General features: G+C 40.4%; 1 protein-coding gene across 4 annotated transcripts in view; it reads left to right on the top strand.

Annotated features, from left to right (window-relative positions):
* The first annotated feature begins 4611 nt into the window (after positions 1-4611).
* Positions 4612-22908, top strand: part of LOC100998003 (sodium/potassium/calcium exchanger 2) — an 89328-nt gene continuing 71031 nt past the window's right edge. For 2 of the 4 annotated variants that reach the window (XM_031661470.1, XM_031661471.1), the window contains exon 1: positions 20104-22079. In XM_031661470.1, coding sequence (XP_031517330.1) covers positions 21806-22079 — 274 coding nt within the window. In that variant the 5' untranslated portion in view covers positions 20104-21805. Of the gene's footprint in view, positions 5810-20103; positions 22080-22908 lie in introns of those variants that run through there. The other 2 variants (XM_031661472.1, XM_031661469.1) reach the window with 2 other exon arrangements.

Genomic DNA, 22908 nt, shown 5'->3' with positions numbered 1-22908 from the left:
CTTGCTATTCGAATCATATTTTTTCACTATCTTTAACAATATTATTTTTCCCTTCAAACTACAGCTGAAAAAGGGACCAGAGAAAATGTTGAATATTCAGCTCGTTGATGCATGTGGAGGCAATAATAGTGACAATAGTGACAACTAATATTTATTGAATATTTACCATGTGCCTGCCAGACACTGGGCTAAGCATTTTATACAGATTAACTTATTTATCTTCCACATCAATCCTATAAGATAAGAACTTTTATTATAACCATATTAGAAATAAGGACATTGAAGTTTAGAGTAGCTAAATGATTTACCCTAGACCACACAGGTAACTGATGGAGCTGGGTTCACACCCAGGATTGTTGGACCCCAGGAGCCACTCTTTTAACCACTGGACAATACCACTTTCCTGAACAGCTGAAGTCCCTTTTGAGCTTCCCTTTCAAAAACCAAAACCTAATGATCTTTATGTTATCTCTTTCTCTGAGTTGTAATTCTTTAAATAATACCAATGTAACTGACATCAGGTCTCAATGCACCTGATGTTAGATTATACAAAAGAATATAAATGACATTCACAGACTTCCTTTCGCATGACATCATCGGTCATTATTTTTGTCATTCTCTTTTTACCTGTTTCTTCTCCAATATAAACTTGTGAAAAGGATATTAGAAACAAGGTTCAAATCCTGGGTGGTCACTTGTGACATATTGTCTTAGTCTGAACAACTCATCACTTACTAGATTTTGGCCCAATCATAGAGTGATGGGTTCTATATGTGTGAGCTTGAGCACTTCCAATGTTCCAGGCATAGCACAAAGCTCCTTACAACAACATATTGAGGGAGGTACTAGGATGAGCCCTATTTTACAGATGAGGAAACTAAGGTTTTGAAAGGCTATCTTACTACAAAGTCCCACTGGTAATAAAAAGCAAAGTCTGGATTAGATCCCATATCTATTGACTCCAAAATTTCCACTGTGCTACAAGATCTCCTTGTTCTGCATTATAATGATAAGGTCTCTTGATACCAAAGTTCACTCTGATTTTTGAAGATCAGAAGAGTACTATGTATGGAGCTTCCTGACCAGTTTGAAGGAAAACCAACTGATGCACTAAAGTCATAATAATACCTACAATATAGTTAGTGAATATTATCTGTCAGTTACAGGTTAAGCACCTGTAATTCTCACCACTATTCTAGAATACAACTAGTATTTTTCTCATTTATGTAAGGGTAAGAACTAAGTCTCAAAGACATTAGGTAACTTGCCCATGGCTAACAAGTGGTAGACCCAGTTGTCAAGTCAAGGTCTGTAAGTCTCCAAACTATGCACACACCCCTCATGCTTTATCATCACTTATCTCCTGGACTTTGTGAAAAAGAAAAAAAATATTCTAACGAAGTGTCAGTGTTTAAAATTATCTTAAGATTGTTATTGAGATTTTTAATTACACAGTAAAAATGTGTCCGGAGTTGGTTCTTTCCAGTGGGTTCGTGGTCTCTCTGACTTCAAGAATGGAGTCACAGACCTTTCTGGTGAGTGTTACAGCTCTTAAAGATGGCACGGGCCCAAAGAGTGAACAGCAGCAAGATTTATTGTGAAAAGCTAAAGAACAAAGCTTCCACAGCGTGGAAGGGGACCCAAGTGGGTTGCTGCTGCTGGCTGGGTTGGTCAGCTTTTATTCCCTTATTTGTTCCCGCCCATGTTCCGTTTCTGTCCTATCAGAATGCCCTTTTTTCAATCCTCCCTGCCATTGGCTACTTTTAGGATCCTATTGATTGGTGCATTTTACAGAGTGCTGATTGGTGCATTTTTACAGAGCACTGATTGGTGCATTTTACAATCCCCTTGCTGGCTACAGAGTGCTGATTGGTGCGTTTTTGCAGAATGCTGATTGGTGCATTTTACAATCCCCTTGCTAGCTACAGAGCACTGATTGGTGTGTTTTACAGTGCTAGCTACAGAGTGCCGATTGGTGCATTTTACAATCTTCTTGCTAGACAGAAAAGTTCTCCAAGTTCCCACTCGACCCAGGAAGTCCAGCTGGCTTCACCTCTCAAAAAGATACTTGTAAAAGACAGATTGTTTTGGGTTGATTCTCTTGTCTAGGTTGCTTATTGTTTTTCTTTAAAAATCCTTTTCAGAAACCTGTATATTCTATCCTACACTCTCCCCCTCCCCAGCACACCTCAAAAGGACAGCAGCAGAACAGCACATCTAGGTCCTATTTTTCTTGCTTGATCATCCAGAGCATGTAAAATAAGGTGAAATATGGCCTGAATCAGCTCGTCACAGGACAGAAATCGGTAACCACTGATATTGCTAAGCAACACCACAGAGAAGCAAGGCTGAAAATGAGGTGGCAAATTTATAAGAAGTTGCAGAATCTGGGGACTCGCTTGGGCATTTCATTATGAACCATCTGCATGATCCACAGTAATGACCACACATTATTGTTCACTGTTTGAGGATGATAATTCCTACATAATTACATTGGCATCTCCCTCTGTGATGGTAACCTACCTTTCAGAACTTTCACCGTATTTTCCATAATCGAGATCTGTCCCTGTGAGATAATTGGGAATTGTTACATCTAATGGGCAACTTTCATTCCTCCGCAAAGTAAAATTTAAAACAAAACCAAAAAAGTCACTGTTTTGGCTAGTGTGATACAGAGCTAGAGAGGTAGTAATATACATAAGGGAGGAGATTTGTCATGGGATCATCACAGCTCAGTGACATGGGCTCCACCACGGTGGCATGAAAGCAAGTGTGATTCTCGTGATGGGCAGCATTTACAATCGGATTACAGGCTCATCTCAAACACCGACCACCGGGTTCTGGAATGTCTTCTCCATCTGTATGGCTTCTTAGAGAAATGTTATAGAGAAGAGGCACCAGGTGGTACCCAGAATGACATTCACAGGTGATGTATGGTTCTTCCAATTCTGGCTGCCTCTTGCTTCAGTGATACAGCGAACAGTGCTAGATGATGTTAAATAATAGGCTCTTGAACTCCCTTACTTCTTTCCTCCTATCCCCAAAAAAACTAACCTTGGATTAGCCTCAGTTTGAATCCTAATCCAGTTGTGTTCAGAGTGCCTTGGTTATTCATTATGGGGAGTGTGCTGGTTGCAAGCCATGTTCCTATGCAGGTGAGTGCCTCCTGGGTCCTCTCAGCAAGACTAGGTCTTGCCACAGGCTATCAATAGACAGTGGCCAAGGCTACTTTCCAGGAGGCATCATGGGCTATTGGACTCCAGCCAGGTGCATGATGAGCTCTGGTGTATGCATGCATGCTGTTTGTCCTAGTCGCATGTCATTTCTCTTTCTGCACCTCCTGAGTCCCTGCATCAGGTAGGAGGGCCTGTGGCTCCTGGAGATGCTGCCCTATCCTCCTTAGGATGCTGCTGCTGAGTTCACCATCTCACCATCCTGTTGCTGTTAGTGCTAAAGACCATATTCTAGCAGGCTGGTTTCCATCTCCATTCTTTTCTGACTCTTCCTCAGTAAACTGTAAACATGGTTCTCTTTGTTTGGGCAGATACCATTCCCTTCTGCTGCTTCCTCACTGTGCCTTGAGTTGCCACATCACTTGCTGTTATTCAGCTTTTCACTACTCTTCTTCCTTCTCTTCCACCATCATTAGCCTCATTTTTGTTATGTTCTGCCTAGTTCTTGTCCTTCAGTCTCATTCATCATCCAAGGAAGCAGCTAAGAAGCGATCTAGACATTGCCACGTTGTCGAGAATGTGTGAGCTTTGTCCGATATGAACAGTTCCGATTCAACTGTGTACAAATAAAATGATAATTAAACAATATGAATGTATTTATTTGTACCTGATTCTGCAAGAGAAGAGGTGAGGAATAATGTCATCTGCCACAAGTAGATGTTTGACAGTTGGGATTGATACGTGAAAATAAGTGTGTGCATACAGAGGTTTGCGTCCACAAAAACAGATCCATAAAGATGCAATGATGTATTGTCACTGTGTAGAATATAGTTTACATCCAACTTTGCAACCACAGAGCCACCCACATTCTGTTTGCTGAGCAAATGGCAGAGAATGCCAGCTGCTTATTCCACTCCTTAACTCAGGGAAGGAAGAGAGGTCACAAAACAATTAGTTGGCTGATACGATTTGTTAATCTACTCCAAGATTACTCACACATGCAAACACATATATGTGAAGCCACTATGAACATATGTTTTATATTTATGTGTTTTATATTTATGAAGGTATTTAGGTCATTTAAGAATTCCAAACTTGTGCAATGTCAAATATATAATACTGTTCTTAAAATACCAAAATATATATATATACACACACATATATATACACACACATATATACACACACATATTTTTTTCACTGATGGAAATCCCCAGAAGTCATGAAAAAAAATTTCTTTTTATTTACACAAAATTCAGTTTCTTTTTGAAGCACCTGCATCTTTTGTAATGTATCCAAGAAAAACCAGAATAGGCAGCTCTTCGTAGAAACATAAACATGTGATTTTTCTCCCCAAGATATAATTTTGTACTGGTGTATTAAAACAATTTTAGATAGAAATCTAGGTACATGAAAAAATATGCAAATGATGTATCATATAAATATGAAATACAGGAATATTTATTATTGCATTTTAAGCTAGATCCTTCATCTTGCACACAAAACCCATCAATTTTGAGTTGATTCATATGAGGATTCCCAGCAGCTGGCCCAGTTAATGGGCCATGGGAGCATTCTGCAGAATCACAGGAATATCTCTTGAGTCTAATTAATGTCTTGAAGTTTATTGGGAGAGTGGTGTTATGACCAGAAATTATATTTTTAACCTGCTCACAAAACTGCTTAAAACAATCTAGAATTTTCAGACAAACAAGGATAAAAGTTGCTATTTTAAAACTGAAGTAAGAAAACAGAAATGGTGTATCCCCACTCCTTCTCTCCCCTCGACTGCAGCTGCCACTCCCACCAGCTCACTCAAAACAGCTCACATTCTGCCAGGGGTTTCCATTACAGGGGAGTCCACTGATGATCCGTACACAGAGGATGAGCTGCTGGTCCTTGCCCTGCCTCCTGCTGTTTACACAGCAGCCGCCAATGCCTTAGTCCTGGAGCTGTGGCTGCCCTGTCACCTATCTGAGCTGGTGGTCTTCCCTGGGAACATGCCTCCTTTTTCCTCCCAGAGCACTCTGTGTTGTCTGTCTAAAATCTAAGAAGAGAAAGGGAAGTTTAGAACGTGGTTTTTCATGTTAGATTTTCCTAGGTAGCCTTCCTTTTTCTCTAGGAAATGGTTCTGTTGGAGAAAAGCTGTGAAATGAACTTCTTGAACTGCTGTTCTGTGGCAAGGAATCACAGTGCCTGCAAACTTCCTTGAGCCTGGACGTTGTCCTTGTTCAGTCCCTTTCTCTTGGAGTGTCACCTGTATGAAAATTATAGGGTTACCATAGACCTGGGGTGAAGTTATCTTTGCCAAGTACTCTGTTTCATTGGATGTTAAGATAACTGTGCCCTATTCTGTAATGCAGGGCACACTCTACCCCCAGTAGCATAATATATTTAAAGTGATTTCTGAAAATGGGCCGTGAAAGCTGTCTGCCACATGGCCCATGTTTGCACATCTCCATATAGTTACGATTGCAAAATTTGACAGTATAACTCTGAATCTGATTAATTAAAAATGTGTAAAAACAAAGTTCTTGCATTATAGCTCGTTCCTTATCTTTGTGTCTTTTACTGTGATGTTGTAGAACTTGGATCATATGGAAAACTAAAATATTATGACACAATGACTGAAGAAGGTAAGAATGATTTTAGAATTGTATGCATTGGCTTTTTTTCATTTATGGTGTCTGTTGCTTGCCCATTTTTTATTCTTTTTTTTTTCCTCTTTGCATGACTTCAGTGACATTGTGCGACTTACTATTCTTTCTGCATTTTTGTCTAGTTTTTGCCATTGTGTTTATTTGGAATTGGAGACGTGCAATACCATGGGTAATCATGTTGTTCCATTCAAGCAATTCAAACCATCATAATTATATAACACACTCAGAGAAATGGTGTCAGTAATGTAAACACAAATACCCACTGTGCCAGTACCTTTCCCCCACATGCTCACAAAACATATAGAAACATTCATCCAATAATTTTCTAATATGTCCTTTATTTCAGAGGGGGATGTATGTTCTGGTGATTTTCTGATTTATGCAAAGGAATGAAAGATCTGAAGTAACTTCTATACCCAGAACCAGCTAGACACCTGATTCTGATGCAGAGGACTGTAGGCTCATGCCCTAGGTCCCTGCAGTCCCTATTGTATCAGATAAGAGCACTACTCTGAGAGGCTGGGTCCACCATTCCAGCCAGTGGCATTGTCTACATGAGGGTTCCCACTCCATGAGGACAGGCATATCATTTCAACCATTTTCTCTGAGTAGAGATTTATTTAAAGTGTATTTATTAATGAATTCCAGGCACTATCCCAGAACATAGCCTTGTCCCAGGAAGAATCTCATTTCTGATATAGGTTCGCCATGGAACAGCAATGTGAAGATTTTGAATTCTTGTAAAGGGAGCTGTCCTATTGCCTTAACCCCTATTTCATCCCATACATGCTGTGACTTTTTAATAATATACAATATTTGTAAGTTATGAAAAACATTTAAGGTTTTTACATGACTTTTACATGGATACTGACAAGAAATTGAAAGGTGCCCTCGTAGAAGAATCAGCTCATTTTATTCTTCAGCATGAAAGAGATACTCCCAAATGTGTTGCATATCTTGGTTTCAGCTTCTAATATTTCTAAGCTGCCCTAGCTTGCCAGAGATCTCCTAGTTGCTTTGCATGCAAGAAGTGAAACATCTGACAACCCCGGGTAAGAGGAAGCCCCTTCCCAGCCCCTCTCCACTCTGACTTTTGCACAACACATAGGCCCTTCTCTATTGCTAGCCCTGTGCTTTAAATTAACCACTGTGATATTTTCTAAAGCAGCAGGCCACTACTAGGATCTCAGACTGGGCCCCACCAACAGCTTGGGGAAATGTAGACCCATGGGCAGCAAGAGGTCCAATGGCAGAACCCTATGTGTAGGAATAAGTACCTGCTACCAAGGGGATAGAAGGAGCTATTTATACCTTTAAGGAAGTCTCCTGTCCCAGCTGTTATTTTATTCTTGGCTTAGGAAGGGGAGTTTGTTAGCATCTGCCTGACCTGTCAAGCCTTTTACTTTCTCTCTTTCCTCCATCCTGTCCATTACCTTCTATCATGAATGTCCTACCTCCTACGTATCTTCTGTTTCCCTGCCATCCCCTTCTCCTTTCCTTCCTATTCTCACATCCATCTGAGCAAATGTTGTCCAAGTGTTCCCTTTCTTTCCTCCCTATGCCAGACAATTCAAGATAAGATGAAGATGCAAAATTCTACTTCCAATCTGATTCTATCACTTGATAACAACTGAGCTTTGGAAGCAGGAAACCCCAGTCAAAATCCTGTCTGAAATGAGAACCATGACTGGTCCTGAGCAAAACTGTCAAACTGTGTTTGGGGGCCCTCTCTGGGTCACCCTTAACATACTTTATCCTTCTCTTGATTTTCCCATCCCCTCACACATATCCCTTTGTGTCCCATTCTTAGTTGAAAATTTATCCCCATTACAGTGATAGGTAATAACTGCAAAGGCAGCATTTTAAAGGTGTGTTATATGAAATTCTGGCTTCATATGATGTCACTAGGAATTTTGCAACAACAAGGAAAAAAAAAAGAAAAATCAAACAGGCGAGATTGATTCCATAAATAAGTGGGAGAGCTTCTGAGTTAAGTTAAATAGGTCTCTTTCTCATGTGACTTCTCAAGAGTTTTCAATATGCTGCTGTGTACTGCAGCATATAATAAATTGTAAAGAGGGATGGAGTAGACAGTGTTTCCCAGACTTTCTGATATGGAGCTTCTTGTGGAACCTTTGTGGAAATGCTGGTTAAAGTTAATCCTTCACCTAGAACAGGAACCTCTGAAAGATTTTTAAGTCTTCTAAATATATAGCAATCCCTTTCAAGTACTAGAAAAAGAATATTTTGGAATAGCAGCTCTCCATCTAGCCACCTAAAGTCACATCCTTTGACAGCTACCTCAATGACAAGCCAAGTCTGGCTTAAACCTAATTCTGGTACTCTATCTAAAAGTCTCAAAGCCAGCTCAGTAACCTCAGATCTGGTAGAAGCCAGGCATGGCCTCTTCAAACTCTCAAGGGCCTCTCCCCTCCCACTGGAAAATAAGAATAACATATGTGATTTATGTCACTTTCATGTTGTACAATTTAAGGAAGTAGAATAAAGACAAAGATGTTTGGGGCAGTAACTGTGGCCTAGCTAGCCTTTGAGAAATACCCCCTCCATTTAAGCATTTGCACAATTTTAGAATTGTGACTAGCTTTTGAGCAGGGCTTTGTTGTGATTGCCCATGTGACAAGTCCTTATTTATAACTGTTTCCAGGGAATTCTCTGGATGTTGTGTGAGGTCAGTGACTTACAGCGAAGCCTGGGTCATTTTTTTTATTGTTGTTGTTTTCCCTAAGTGGACCAAATGGAAAGATGCGTTATATATGCCACCCTGTATCCAAAAAAGAAAGATGATTTCTAAATACAGAGAATTTTGCTATATATATTCAGCTTATTATTTTTAAGCACCTATTGTGTACAAATTATTCTGCTAGGTGCTTTGGGGAAACAAGAGTAAAGGGCAGGCGATTTTAAACGTAGTTAAAATTAATCCATGATTTAAGATTTCTACTGTGGTAAATGTTTGGATTTGTAACTAAAAGGGAATATTTTTCATCATTTTAAAGGTCTATTTCGCTTATGTAATAGCACATTAGGAACTATCTAATGTACTATTTGCTATATTTAACTGTATTAATAAAGACTTTGGATTAAAAAATAACACACGCAATCACTGAGACACCAGGAAGAAAGTGGTAAGTACCATAGGTGTTCAGAAGATGACAGACGACAGGGGAGGAAAGTTGCCTTTCCATGGAAGTTGGGCGGGCGAGGTGTGGGAGGAGATTTTGTGGAGAAGGTAATCTTTGAACTGGGCCCTAAAGAATTAGTAAATATGAGGTAAATCAGGAAAGGAGGATGACCTACTAGGCTAAGAAAGGGGTGAAGGGATGGGCGCACTGGGTGCCTCCCACTTGCTGGGGGGCAGTGCTGTGGGCTTATATATATTCTATATCATCTTTCCTCATAATGATCACAAAAGGTAGATTTTATTGAAGAGGAGAAAAACAAGGCTCAAAGAGTTATTTTATTAGATGAGGAAACTAAGACTCAAAGAAGCAAACTAAGTTGTTCTGGGACTCAGAGGTGGTAAGTGGTGATGCAGACCCTGATCTCAGCACTGTGTCCCGCCAAAGCCCCGCCCTTTGGACTTCACTGCAGCTTGTACAACATGGGGAGTGGAACAGGGGCAGATGGAATTGGCTACAGCGTAGGGAGTGGGAAGAAAGCCTTGATGGAGACCATAGACTAAGAATGGGGGCATCATGATGGGACAACAATGAGCTATTGAAGAAAACATTTCTCCCTACATGAGCACTTTGCCTTGAAAAGGTTATTTTAAACCTGAAAAGGTATTATAATACGTTTACTCTCACACGCAAGACAAAATCATGATGTTTGAAAACTTTCTCCTTGTCCTCCGAGCCCTTTCCCCTCCCCTCTCTCCCTCAGCACTAAGGTACTCTAGAACCTCACTGGAGCAGCTCCCAGGGCCACACCCAACCTCCTTGCCCACCCCAAGCCAATCCGAATTTTATCCACTTATTTATGTATTCTTTCATCAATACCCAGTATGTACCAGTGCTGGATTGGGGGCAGAGCGGAGGAGATTAAAAACAGTTCTCCTAAAGAACTCATGACCTTGTGGGAGACACAGGCATGAGATGAGGAGACCCTATGTGCTGGAAGAGCCCAGTGGAAGGCATCTTTCTTAGCCTTGGGAAATGCGGGCAGGCAGAATTCATAAAGCCCACAGCACTGCGCCTGGCAGGCGATGTCTCCACTGCCATGTTCATGTGTCCCAAGATGACAACCTGTCTTACCTGCCACCTGTACTAATACATTCACATAGTAATAACTGAGCACCTCTGAATAAGAGACATTTTGCTAGGAATGATAAATTAGTGAGCTTTACTCCTCCCAGGGACTTTGCCTCTGTAACAAGATGTTTCTGGGGACAAAAAATGTCTTTTGGTAACTTCAGCTCTCCCTACACAGGCAGCAGTCACCTTATCTTCTCATACAGTGATACTGCATATTTTTGGAAGGGTAATCTCCAACTTTTAAAGTTAATAATGCATAGCTTGTTTCTCATCTGCAGATACCCAAATTTCATACCATTCTCATTCTGGAAAATTCTCAATAAATTGAACTTGGCTTTTTTCCTAAAATTACTCTGAATAATAATATAGAATGCTAGTTCAAAATTAGGCAAGTTTGTGTGATGGGTCAGATGGATTAAAAGGAGAAAAGACCTTTCCACCAATGACAGTATATAGAATTAGTAAGTTTTGCTCTACAAAGGTAAATGTTTCACAGAGACATGTAGGTAGGTAGGTGGGTGGGTAGGTAGGTACGTAGGTAGACAGATATCCCAACTAATATCTTGCAATGAAGCAATATGTGGGGAAAGTTGTCTCCACTGTATTGTCCTAAACTGTCTGCCATTTAACCAAAGACATTTCCAGAAAAATAATTTCACCACTATTTAAAAAGTCAATCCTTGTTCATTTGTATAAGGGAGAAAACGGTAGAAAAGTTGTGGTATCAAGGGAAAAAATTATAACAACCTTTTCTGTAATTAAATTAAGCCTACTGTTTCATGGCAACCAGCTGCCCCTTTACCAAGCTGAAAAACTAATAATGTCTTATGTGAATCATGGGGTCCTAAATTAGGCATGTGGCTGTTTTGAAAACCCCCATTATTTCAAAGAAACAAAAGTGTCTTAAGGTCACATCGTCCAGCCAATCATTTGATGTTCTTAGTTGCAGTGAAATAGTCTAATTCTTTTCAAAGAAAAATTAAGTTTTGGAATACCATTCAGCAATGTTTTTCACTGCCCAGGATATATCCACTAAATAATGTTATTTTAAAATAAGTCCTTCTTGTTATCCGTGACCTTCATAGGACATTTTAATCCTTGCATGAATGGATGAGACTGTGTCATACACACTGACATATCAGGCAAAATAGCTTTAGCTATATGTAGCAGAAAATCCAAATTAACAGTGACTGAAATAAGATGAAAGTTTATTTTCTCTCAAGTGTAAGAATTCCAGTAGCAGACAATACATGGCAGCTCTAGCAGCTTCACAATGATTCAAGACCCAGGCTCCTTCCATCCTTCCGCTCCACCACGCTAGTGTATGATTTGTAACCTCAAGGGCACCTCATGGTCCAAGATAGCGGCTCTGGAGGTCCAGGCATCACATCTGTATTCCTGGAAGGAGGAAAAGTCAAAGTGATTTTCTCTAGGTATTTTGTCTTCTTTTTAAGGCACTTTCCCTGAAGACCCTCTCAGTAAAATTTGCTCAAAACTCAGTCATATGACTACCTAGTTTCAAGGCAATTTGGAAATGTAGTTTGTTAAACTGGGTGAATTGCTGTCTCCAATAATTTAGGCATTATGTCATTAGGAAATGAAAATGGAATAGATATTGGATAGGCAACTTGCAGCTTCTCCTCAACAGGGAAATCTCACTTTCATGTAACTGTGTGTTGGTGGAGAAGACTGAGAATAGAGCAAGCTATAGGAGGGAGCTTGAGTGCTCATGTTAAATTTAAGTTGTCTATGAGACATCCAAATGGAGATGTTGAGAAAGTGGTAGGTGTAGGAGTATGGAGCATGAGATAGAGGTCAGGCAGAGCTGTAGATGTAAATTTGGGAGTCATAAAATGTACGTGTTATTTAAAGCTACAGAACTGGACTATAATACCTAGCTAATTGATAAGAGTAGGCCAAGAATTGAGCCCTGGGAACTCCAAAGTTTAGAGTCTGGGAAGAAAGGGGAGGCCCAGCAAAGGACACTGAGGTGGGAAGAAAACCAGAATAGAATGGTGTCTCTGGAGCTGAGTGAAGATCATGTTAAAAGAGGGTAGTGAAAAGGTGAGAGCATCAATGAATTGACCAGTAAGATCAAAGAACCATTGTAGTAGAAAGAGAAAAAAGAGTGATGGACAGAAAGTGGGATGCTTCAAACCGGGGGTTTTTTGACTTGCCAAAAACTTAATATCAAATCGGGATTTTGGAAGTGGTGCAGTTATTGCTAGTGATGAGGTGCAGGCTTGCCACAGGAGTGAGTGAATGAGGATGAAGGGAGCTGGGAGTGAGTAGGTGAAGGCACTAAGGTAAGGAGCCAGGTGTTGCAGGGCTCACCTAAAAAAAGTCATCACAGATGGGGTTGGGGGGGGACAGAAGTAAGGACAGAGAGGAAAACAATGAGCTAGGTTCTACAATCTTCAGGAATGAATGGAGGGAAACCAGGAAGTCAGCTTGGGTAGAAGGGGTTATTGGTTTGTGCTCCCAAGGAGGGAGGAAAAGTGGGCTAGAAGTAATAAGAAAGGGCAGGAGGGAGAGCAGGGTGTTTGGAGGAGCAGGCAGCTGCCACTTTTCAGGGGCTACAGGGAAAAGGGGCCTTCAGGAAATAGTCAAGTTTCAGTAGGAACAAGAAGACAAAGAGAATTTTCAGAAAAAAACGGTGAAGGATCTAGGAGATTTACTGGTGGCAAGAGTGGGAGATTGAGTCAGGTCGGGGACAGTCAGGGCTGTCTGGATATGAGGGTCTGGATGTTGATAAATGACCTGGAAGCTCTGCTAAAGTGAACGAGGATGCAGCATGTAGTTAGGAAACAACTTGAAAATGTTTTAGAAGTTGTTACTACAGCCTCTTTCTTGAAATCGGTCCCATGGGCAGTTTGCCATGGTAAAGTAGGGTCTGTCTTTCCAGGAGAAGGGAGCTTTGGGGACCCTCTTAAGTCTAGCTGATTGGGAAAGCACATCAGCCTTCCTCAATTTGGAGAAAGAGAGTTCAGCCTAGCATAGGAAGACCTCTCCTATAGGCGTAACCAAAGATGGAATGGCCTGCCTTGGAAGAGAGTGAGTCCCTTTGTCTAGAGAAGCCAGGGAAGCCTCCACCCAAAGAGTGTTCAGATACTGGATACTTTGATGCCCCTTCTTTTGCCATGCTCAAGATTCTGTCTCTATCAAGTGTAATGATAGACATTGATCCTCAGTGTACTTAAACCCTATGAAAACTTGATCTTGCATTTTGAGTAAGCTGCCACCAAGACTATGGTAGGTAGGTTCCTGGGTCACAGCATCTGAAATAAAAGGCTTGTATATTATTTGATCTAGTTCATATCCAAAGTCTTTATTAATATGGTTAAATATAGCAAATAGTACATTAGGTAGTTCCTAATGTGCTATTACATAAGTGATAAGTGACACTTATTACATAAGTGAAATAGACCTTTAAAATGATGAAAAATATTCTCTTTTAGTTACAAATCCAAACGTTTACCACAGTAGAAATCTTAAATCATGGATTAATTTTAACTATTTTTTGTTATAAACCATTACATGCACACATAAGTAAAAAAGCAAACACTACATAAAGAAAGACAATAAGAGTGAGTCTCCTTCCTACCCCAGATTCCATTCATTCCCTACAGATGACCATTTTTATCAGTTTCTTTTCTAACCTGGCTTTTGTTATTAATTGTATCTTGGAGATCTTTCCACATCTGCACATTTAGACTTTCTTCATTCATTTTAACAACTACTTAGTATTTCACTGCATGGCTGTTCCATGGTTGGTTCAATCAGTACGCTGTTGATGAACATTTAGGATATTTTCATTTCCTGTTGATTTATTTAGTTTTTACAACAATGCTACATGAGTATCCTCTTTGGCCGTTGAGCAAATTCTACTGAGTAGAAGACATATACATATAAAATAAATTTCTGAAGATAGAAATGCCAGATCAAAGAGTATATACATTTCAAAATTTGAAAGATATTTGTCAAATTGCCCTCCAAAAGAATTGCACCAGTTTATGCTCACACTAATAATGAATGAGAGAGCCTCAGACAGCAATTTTTTTTTTTTTTTTTTTAGACAGAGTCTCACTCTGTTGCCCAGGCTGGAGTGCAGTAATGTGATCTCGGCTTACTGCCGCCTGCGCCTCCCATGTTGCAGCAATTCTCCTGCCTCAGCCTCCCAGGTAGCTGGGATTACAGGCAGGCAACACCATGATCGGCTAACTTTTGTATTTTTAGTAGAGACGGGGTTTCACCGTGTTGACCAGGCTGGTCTTGAATCCCTGACCTCAAGTGATCTGCCTGCCTCAGCCTCCCAATGTGCTAGGACTACAGGCGTGAGCCACCACGCGGGGCCTCAAACAGCAAATTTAAATAAGTCCTTTGAAGAGAGACTCAAATTGACTTCATTACAAAGCACATAAGCCTTTGTAATACAACTACCTTCTAATTTACTTGTTTTAGAAACCTGAGTTTTTGCCAAAGTTGGGTTAAATACAGGGTGCAGTTATGGTAGAAGTATTTCACCTCTCTAAATTAAATGACAAGGCCGATTTCCTACACAGAATATCCAATTTCCACTGCAGTGCATGCCTTTCATACCTCAAGATCATTGCTATCCCTATAAAAAGTCTGAGAAGCACACTGCAAGTTGACTTTCTACCTTGCAATTACCAAAGCAGGGAGCCCCTACTGTGCACAGACACCATTTCCGATATCGTGCTATCTTTCATTCATCCCAAGTTTATGGCTTAACTCATGCAGTTCAAACTTTCATAACCAGAGGATTTTTCTGGGCACTTGAATAGATGTCTCTGTAAGGCTGGGCCTTATCAAAAAAAAAAAAAAAAACTGTATTCAACCAGTACTAGCCACATTACTGCTTCAGAGATGTATTCTTATAAACATCTCCCTGGGGCTGGATCTTAGGAAGACAGCAGGCTAGTCTGTGTGCATAACCAGACTAACCAGCTAGCAACCAGCATCAGGTCTGTTAGAAAGACCAAACCAGCTATGTGGGTAAAGCCACAGTCTTCCTGAAAACCAGGACCAAGGAATTCTTCTACTTAGAATACATCCAGCTTTTCAAACTTCATTGCATCTTATTTTCATGATCTAAACTGTCAGCAGTAAAAGCAGAAAGATTGGACTTGGCAAAGAAAGGCAGATTTTGCCACATTGCATATGTAGAAGGTGTTAAATGGCAGCAGAAGGCAAATTGTGGATGCTTCTTTTTGTGTGTTACTGACATCTCTAGAGATGAAGATTTAAGTTGTCTTCATCAGTCAAACTTGAATACTGTTATTATAAATTAATATGATCCCACCCAACTCATGAAGTTCTTTAAAAAAAAAAAAAAGATGGGAATTTGTTATACTTGGAGGCTGGCATGTTCAATTAGGTATGGTAAGTTTCTCTTTTGATTAGATCTGAAGTGAACCAAATCATCTCATTTTAGTCATGGGCCTCTAAGCCTTTAGTTAAGGACTCTCAGCATGTGCCAGCGCTTCTGCTGCTAACCCAAGTTTCAAATGAGATTTACAGGTACCAGATTACAATGTAAAGTTGAGGACTAAAATAAAAATAGAAACTAAGAACTCAGATTAAGTGAAAATTCATAGACATGAAACCTAGGGGACAATACATGCTATAAGTTCACAAAATAGGGGCAACTACTGAATACATATTAGCCAAATATAAAATCTTCCACTTTACAATAAAATAAATGATTGGGTAATATATAGGTTCCTCAAAAGAACTATTTTGTTTGATTCTGTTTTTTTATATATAGGTCATCATAATCTTTCAACACATATTTCTTGAGCACCTACTATTTTCCAGATACAGTAAATCAGATCAAAACTCTCCCCAAATGAATAATGTCACAACCCACTTGCAGAGAGACATACCCAAAATATGGGCTTTGACAAAATAACTCTGAAGAGAATTTTTATGCCCATTAGGAGGTAGTTGGGTTAAATGCTGGCAGGTCTTAGGATATGAGGCCTGCCTTTTTAGTAAAGTGATTCTTCATTCGTTTATCTCTTAGACATCCAGAGTTGCAGGGATGGGAACAAAAGGAGACATTTAAAGCTTCTGTCTAGCAGTCTCTACCTGGCTCAGAACTCCAAATCTGAGAATCAGGCAAACCTCTGAGAATTTCTTTGTGTAAGCCATTTGTGTCTGTATATATGAGATTAAAATGTTCAAAAGATTAAGTTCCTAAAACAATGAAGCAGGTGACCTGAAATGATAAAAAAACATCAGCTCTCAAGCACTGTCAGAATCAGCCACGATCAGTAAGTTGGCCCTTTTCCTGAAACATCATATTCTGCAGTCTGATACCTGCTGGGAGTTTTTTGGTTTGTAAAATGCCAATTACATCTGAACTCAATTAGATTATCTTTTTTTAAAAAAAAAAAAAGGAGGGGGTATTAAAATAAACATAATTATAAACACTATTAGTTTCTTTGGAAACTTACCCACAGCGTTAATCAAGCAGAAAGTCTGGCAAGTTTCCCGCGATGTGTTTCTAGGCTCTTCTTCTTTCCGTACCCCTAAAAAGGAAGATAAGCTCAGAATATCATTTCATATAGCAAAAAATCTGAGCACTTTCTCACACCTACACCCACTAATGTCATCTTCTTTGTTGTTTGTGTTAATGTTGCTATATTCACAAATACTTGTGAGAACCAGCCTAGGCAGTGAGCGTTGAGGGCACAAATGGAGAACAGCATCCTTATCCTTGAGAGCCCCACAGGCTAATTGGGGAGGATGTCAGTAAAACACTTTTGAGGCTCTATGACAAAGCCATGATAGGATAGGTATCAGGTGCTATGATTGGGGAGAGGGACTCAGGGAAGGCTTCCAAAAGGATGAGATGCCTAAAGCAGAGTCTTGAAAAGGAGTAAGACAAATTCCTTAAGTCTCTTAACAAGAAATAAGACAAATAAGAAGAGTGGACAATTCCAAGTCTTGTGAAGGGTAATTCAGGAGGATGCAGGAGATGCAATTGAAAACTGGGAGACCAATTACAAAAGCACGTTCATATTTCTAATGATAAGGTGACCCTGCTAGGAAAGATGGTGGAACAAATTCACGTTTGGGCTGATCCATTCTTTATGGGTGGCACAAAGATCATTCTTATAGAACATTATTAAAGAAAACCTGAATGGGCACACATGGGTAACCATATGAAAAGACAGCACTGGATTTGTCATTTACCCATTGCATCTGGATGGCTTTCAAATGAAGCAAATATTCAAATGGCACTGGAGCACAAAGCTGCTAGAAAAATATATTGGTTACTACTATTACAATTAAAGCCCAGAAGTCATAAATAGATAAAGACAGCTATAACTACAGAGATAAATATAGATATAGAATGCATGATTCAGTATACATGCGTATCTTTCTTAGCTTTGCCCACTAAGAAAGTCTAGGAGCAACAACATCTTAGTAGCCATAAGCACACATAGTTCTCAGATCTTGGTTTCTAAATACCATTTTCCAATAAAAGGAGTCAGTGCTTCTGGAGAGGTGATTATTTCCAAGCGCTGAACCAGGAAACATACAAAATGATATTGAAACCTCTTGTAATGCCAGAAAATAAAGAAATGCTTTGAAAAGGATGAACCTTGTTGACTGAACACAGAAGCCAATCTGAAAAATATCCCAGTGGTCAAGTTTGAAACAATTTAATTAACTGAATAAATAATGGGCCCATAGAATAAAAGAAATATGCACACATTTATACTATGTAAATAATTGAATACATAAATAAGAGAGACAAGACAGGTGTTACTTTCAGAATTCCAATTAATGAGTGTAGAGAAAATGAGGAAAAAAGTCTTTTTTTATGCTAAGCAGACATAAATGGGGAGAAAAGGGTCTTAATAAGGAAATTCAGCTGCCCCATTTCATTGTATAATGGGTTTAGTCACCACTTGAGATATAATTATGTATATATTCTCATTAATTACAGAAACTACTCCTATGATTGTGTCTGTAAATCTAATATAATTAAATGTTGTTAATCATCTCTATTATGTGGTTCATTTAAAAATATTTACTAAAGACACTTTACAAAATACTTTATTACAAGGGTAATTTAATTTTTACCAATATCAGTGTAGCCCTGTAATAAGTGGTTTGCATCATGCTTCACAAAAATTAGAAAAAATAATTTAGAGGTTGTACTTCAAAAACAGATTTGGGAATAAATAAAATTCTATGTTCTTGGTAGTTTTGTTTAAGATGAAATTATTATTTTTAAAAAATAAAAATTTCTTTAAAATTTTGCTTCTAAGAATAAAAATTAAGCCTGCCTCTATTAGGTAAATTAACTGTTCCAGTAAGACAGTTAGTAGAATAAAAGGGGATTCATTTTCTCTAGTTGCTAGGTGGCATCTTGTGTGGAGGAACTTTCACTATAATTCTCTGGGCCTCCATACCCTCCTAAGAAGGCCTCCACCATCAGAGCACAAATCCGAAGTCTCTTCCTCACTTCAGGCTATGGACTCTACAAGGGTATGAGCCAGATGTATCTTATTCACCAGACACAGCCCAGTACATAGCACAGGTGTTTTTGTTTTTGTTTTTTTACTCTTTGCAGTGTGTTAGTTTGTGACTTGTACTAACTTGAAAGGAAGCTTGATTTCCCAGAGGAGCTGATAATAGTGAGAGCTTAACTGCAAGACAGTGGAGGCCTGTGATGGGTCAGGCGTGATTCTAGGACACTTGTCGAGGGATAATAAAGATGGCAGAGAGAAGATCCCTTTCCCAGAGAAGACTGCTGTCTGCTGGGGAAAGCAGGCATGTGGGCAGCAAGTGGAAATAAGGACTGTACCATGTACAGTTAAAGTGCCATGAGAATGATGGGTTTCCACTTGGAAAAGAGGGGTGTGTGCAGAGAAACCTTCAGGTTAGATGTTGAGTTAGGCCTTGATGAATGAGGGGCAGCTAATTTAAAAAATGAGGAACCAAGGCCCAGCTTTCCCTGCCCTGATGTTTGTGGTGTTCACCTAACCTCCTGTCCTATGGAAAGGGGGCTCCTTTGCACATGCACCTTGTTGACCCTGGAGATGTGCAGAGAAGGACAACTGATGTGTCTCCCCTGCCTTCCACCACTGGAGTATAAACACCTGGTACATCCCATTTTTCTCCTACTTACCTCTAGAAAGTTCCTGGGATCCCATAGGTAGACATTCAGTTCCACTGGGGCCATGGGCTTGGAGGTCCTAAAGACATTTATTCTGGGTCATTGGCTGACGGGAAGCACATTACAGAGTCATAACCTCATCTACTTGCCTAGAAACCATGAACAAAAGGATTTGTTGAACCCAGTCTGATGCTAGAGATATACCAATGAACAAAGCCAGTGAAAAGCCTTGCCCTTTTGAAGGTTGTCTGCTGCCAGTGGAAAGCACCAAATAATCTATAGTCATAATAATATAGTATATTAGTTGGTGATAACTACTTTAGAGAAAATAAACTTGGGATAAAAAATGCTGGAGAGAGAAGCTATAGATTTAAACAGGCTGCTCAGACAAGCCTTAATGAGGTGACATTCAAACAAGCTCTGTGGACCTCTGGGGGAAGAATACTCCAGGTAGAGGGGCCACACAATGCCATGGCACAGAGGTGAGATGGTGTACAGCGCTTTCAAGAAACAGGAAAGAGACCAGCATGGCTGGAGCAGTGAGAGAGGAGAGGGGTAGCACACAAGGTCAGGGCAGCCAGAGTGAGCTTCACTGGACACAATAGGTAAGACTTTGGCTTTCACTTTGACCTGGGGACGCACTGCAGGATTTTGCAGAGAAGTAAGAGCCACATTCTGTTTTACTGATCATTAAAGATGCTGGGATGAGACTGGCCAGAGGAAGGAGAGGGAAGGGTAGAAGGGGGAGACTCAGACCAGCAGAATTATTCCTGTGTGACTTGGTGCTGGTTGGGTGGGCGTGCGGAGCGGGGAGTGGGAAAGGGGTGGAAGGAAGAAGTGGTCAGATTCTGAAAACTTTTAAAAATAGAGACACCAGATTTGCTGGTAGATGGCATGTGGGGTGTGAGAGAAACAGGGGAGCCCAGGATAACTTCACGGTGCCACATCAGTTCTGTTGCAAGTCTTCTAAGAGTGATGATGGTCTATCTGCCTAACTTAAGTCTCTGCTTCCAGAAAAAAAAAGGAAAAGAATAAATGGGAGGAAAGTTCAGATGCACTTTTGCTTTTTAAGCTACCTGCCAAGCCATAAACTTCAAAGAAAGAGACAAGAAAGGCAGAACCAAAAACACAAAAATAGAGTTTAAAAGGCTGTTTTCCAGTTTTTCCTCTTGTGTGATTTTTCCCTTTCTTCTCCTAAGCCATGGTCTGTTCACCAAGGTGTGTGTAGCCACTCTCTTTGCATCTTTTTCTCTCTTTTGTCCCATCGTTGTTTCTGTGTTGCAGATGCTTAGAATGTTCTGTAGCAGCTGGAAGCTAATCTCATCTCCACCCCAAAGGGTTCCATTTGGAACCCTGCCTATTATAGGCTTGGTGGGAAAGATGGGAGGGAGGAAATTTCCAAGGGGCTGTTTTAATTAACAGCAGAAGAGAAACAAAATCCATTTCCTTTGAGTGAACAGACCCTCCAAACGTTGTTTTTCCATGTAGCATGAAGCTTCTGCTTTACGTCAGAATGATCTGGTCAAGGATTTTGATTGCTGGTTGTTTTTCGAAATTCACATTCGGCTCTTATGCTTGGATCTTTTACTTCCGCACTTCCCTACCACCCCCTCAACATACACTCCTCTGAGGACACTCAGCTGGTACTCTCTTTCAAATTTCAGACCAAGCTAAACTATATTAAAATGATGTACTAGGTTTTGACGTAGGTGCCTCACGATTTGAGCAGTTTGCTATTTCTGAGATTTTTAACTATACAAATATCTGTAGCTATGTAAAAATACAACACTTTAAGGGTTTAGACCACAAGAGAGTGTATTTTTTAAAGTTGCCTTGAAACATGTTAAAAATAACTCCTTCACTCACCTTGAAAAGTACTCAAAAATATCATAATTCTTTTTCGGCAGGCACGAAGTTACACAATCATTTCTTAGATTCGTTCCTCTATGCCACCCTTTATGACAGTTTGGAATCTGTGCCTAAAATATCTGAGCAATCCCTTTACCACCAAGGTCTGCACCTGCGGGTGCTAGGCATCAGTTCTATTTTAAATATCAATCTTATTTTCAGTAATTTAGGAGAAGAATTTCCTGTCAGCCACTTCCATAATAATAGCAACCCTTTCTGAATAGCAATTCCTAAGCACTTGCTGTGTATCAGAGGCCATTGAAACATGCAATGGGTATTAACCCATTGGACCTTCCAAGGACTGTATGAGCTGGATGCTCTTCTTAGCTCCATCTTACTCATTCTGAACCTGAGGTGGAGAGGGGTTAAGAACCTAGTGCGGCGTGAGGTTCTTTTGAGCAAATCCATTTTGCAGCAACATAGTCCCTTGGTCTGTATTTTGGCCCTGCGGGTGATGGGGGAAAGCTGATCATGTTTGCACTTTAAGATTGCAGAGGTATCAACTTTTAAAGTCCAGAAAGCCAGCTCTATCACCTTGACCTTCTCAATTGCAGAGAGATCTAAAATGATCCTTTTTCTAATCAGTTTTGGGGGATTCACTGAAACTTGAACACCAGTCCAACAAGGCCCTGTATGCTTAAACTTCTGGGTCTGAATGTGGCTGATTCTCCATCCCGGCCTGTGTGGACTGAGAGAAGAGAAGATGGCAACAATTCTCCTATAGCAACTCAAGGCCACATCACCCTTACCCCTGAGATTCTGTTTGATTCTCTTTTTCCTCTTACTTACAGAGTTCTTTCAATGCCACACATTGTGATAAACCCTTTACATATATTTTCTCACAGAAGACCCCTGCAGTTCAGCCCTTCCCTGGATGACAGACAGAAAATGAGCCCCTCTTCCGCAAGTGAGTACAGGGCATGTGTGGACATCATATGTCACCAGTAACTCTACCAATACCACTGGAATCCCTGCTTAACAGATCAGCCAATACCACTAGAATCCCTACTTAACAGGTGGGAAAACTAAAGCACAGAAATATTTAGAAAGTCACCAAAAATCACCCAGCAGAGACAGTGAGAAAGCTAGGGCTTGAACTCAGATCTACCCGCCTGTCAATCACATCCATTTAACCTCCATTTAGCCATGAAATTGTGCTGTCCCGACACACACACCCTGTTTGCTGTTCTTCACAGTTTTTGACTTGGGAATGAACAGGTCCTGAAAATGCCATGTCTTCCTACCCCAAGGCAGAGAGGATCACTTCAAAAATCACAGGTTCTCTGCTGGCTTCTGCCCCAGGTCCTTCATGCTCACATAGATCCTGTTAGCCTCATCCTCATAGCATTTCTCAAAAGGTGCCCTGTGACGATCCCAGGGGTATCCAGTGGGCTGGAATCAGCGAATCTGGTTTGTCAGGCTCTGCCCCACCACCCTGAAGGATTACACATGTGTGCTACATTCTGAAGATGGGCCCTCAACTGCTGCCTTTCCAGAAACTAATCTTTAAGGGAAAAATCCTTCTAGCCTATGGAGCAGCCATTGTCAGCACTTAGGATGTGGAATGGCTGCCAGGTCATATTAGTTGCAACAAAGAATCATCTAGGGGAGAGGCTGAATTGAAGAAGTCTGTGGAGAAGACAGCTCCCAACCAGGCTTGCTGCTTTGGCTGGCTGCCCCTAAGGCAGCAAGAGGACACAAATAACGCTAATCCCTCTTACTGTTCAGTAGTGCAG

Source organism: Papio anubis, unplaced genomic scaffold (genome assembly GCF_008728515.1).
Source record: "Papio anubis isolate 15944 unplaced genomic scaffold, Panubis1.0 scaffold170, whole genome shotgun sequence".
NCBI lineage: Eukaryota > Metazoa > Chordata > Mammalia > Primates > Cercopithecidae > Papio > Papio anubis.
Note: the sequence above shows the minus strand (reverse complement) of the source record. Positions and strands in the feature narration are given on the sequence as shown.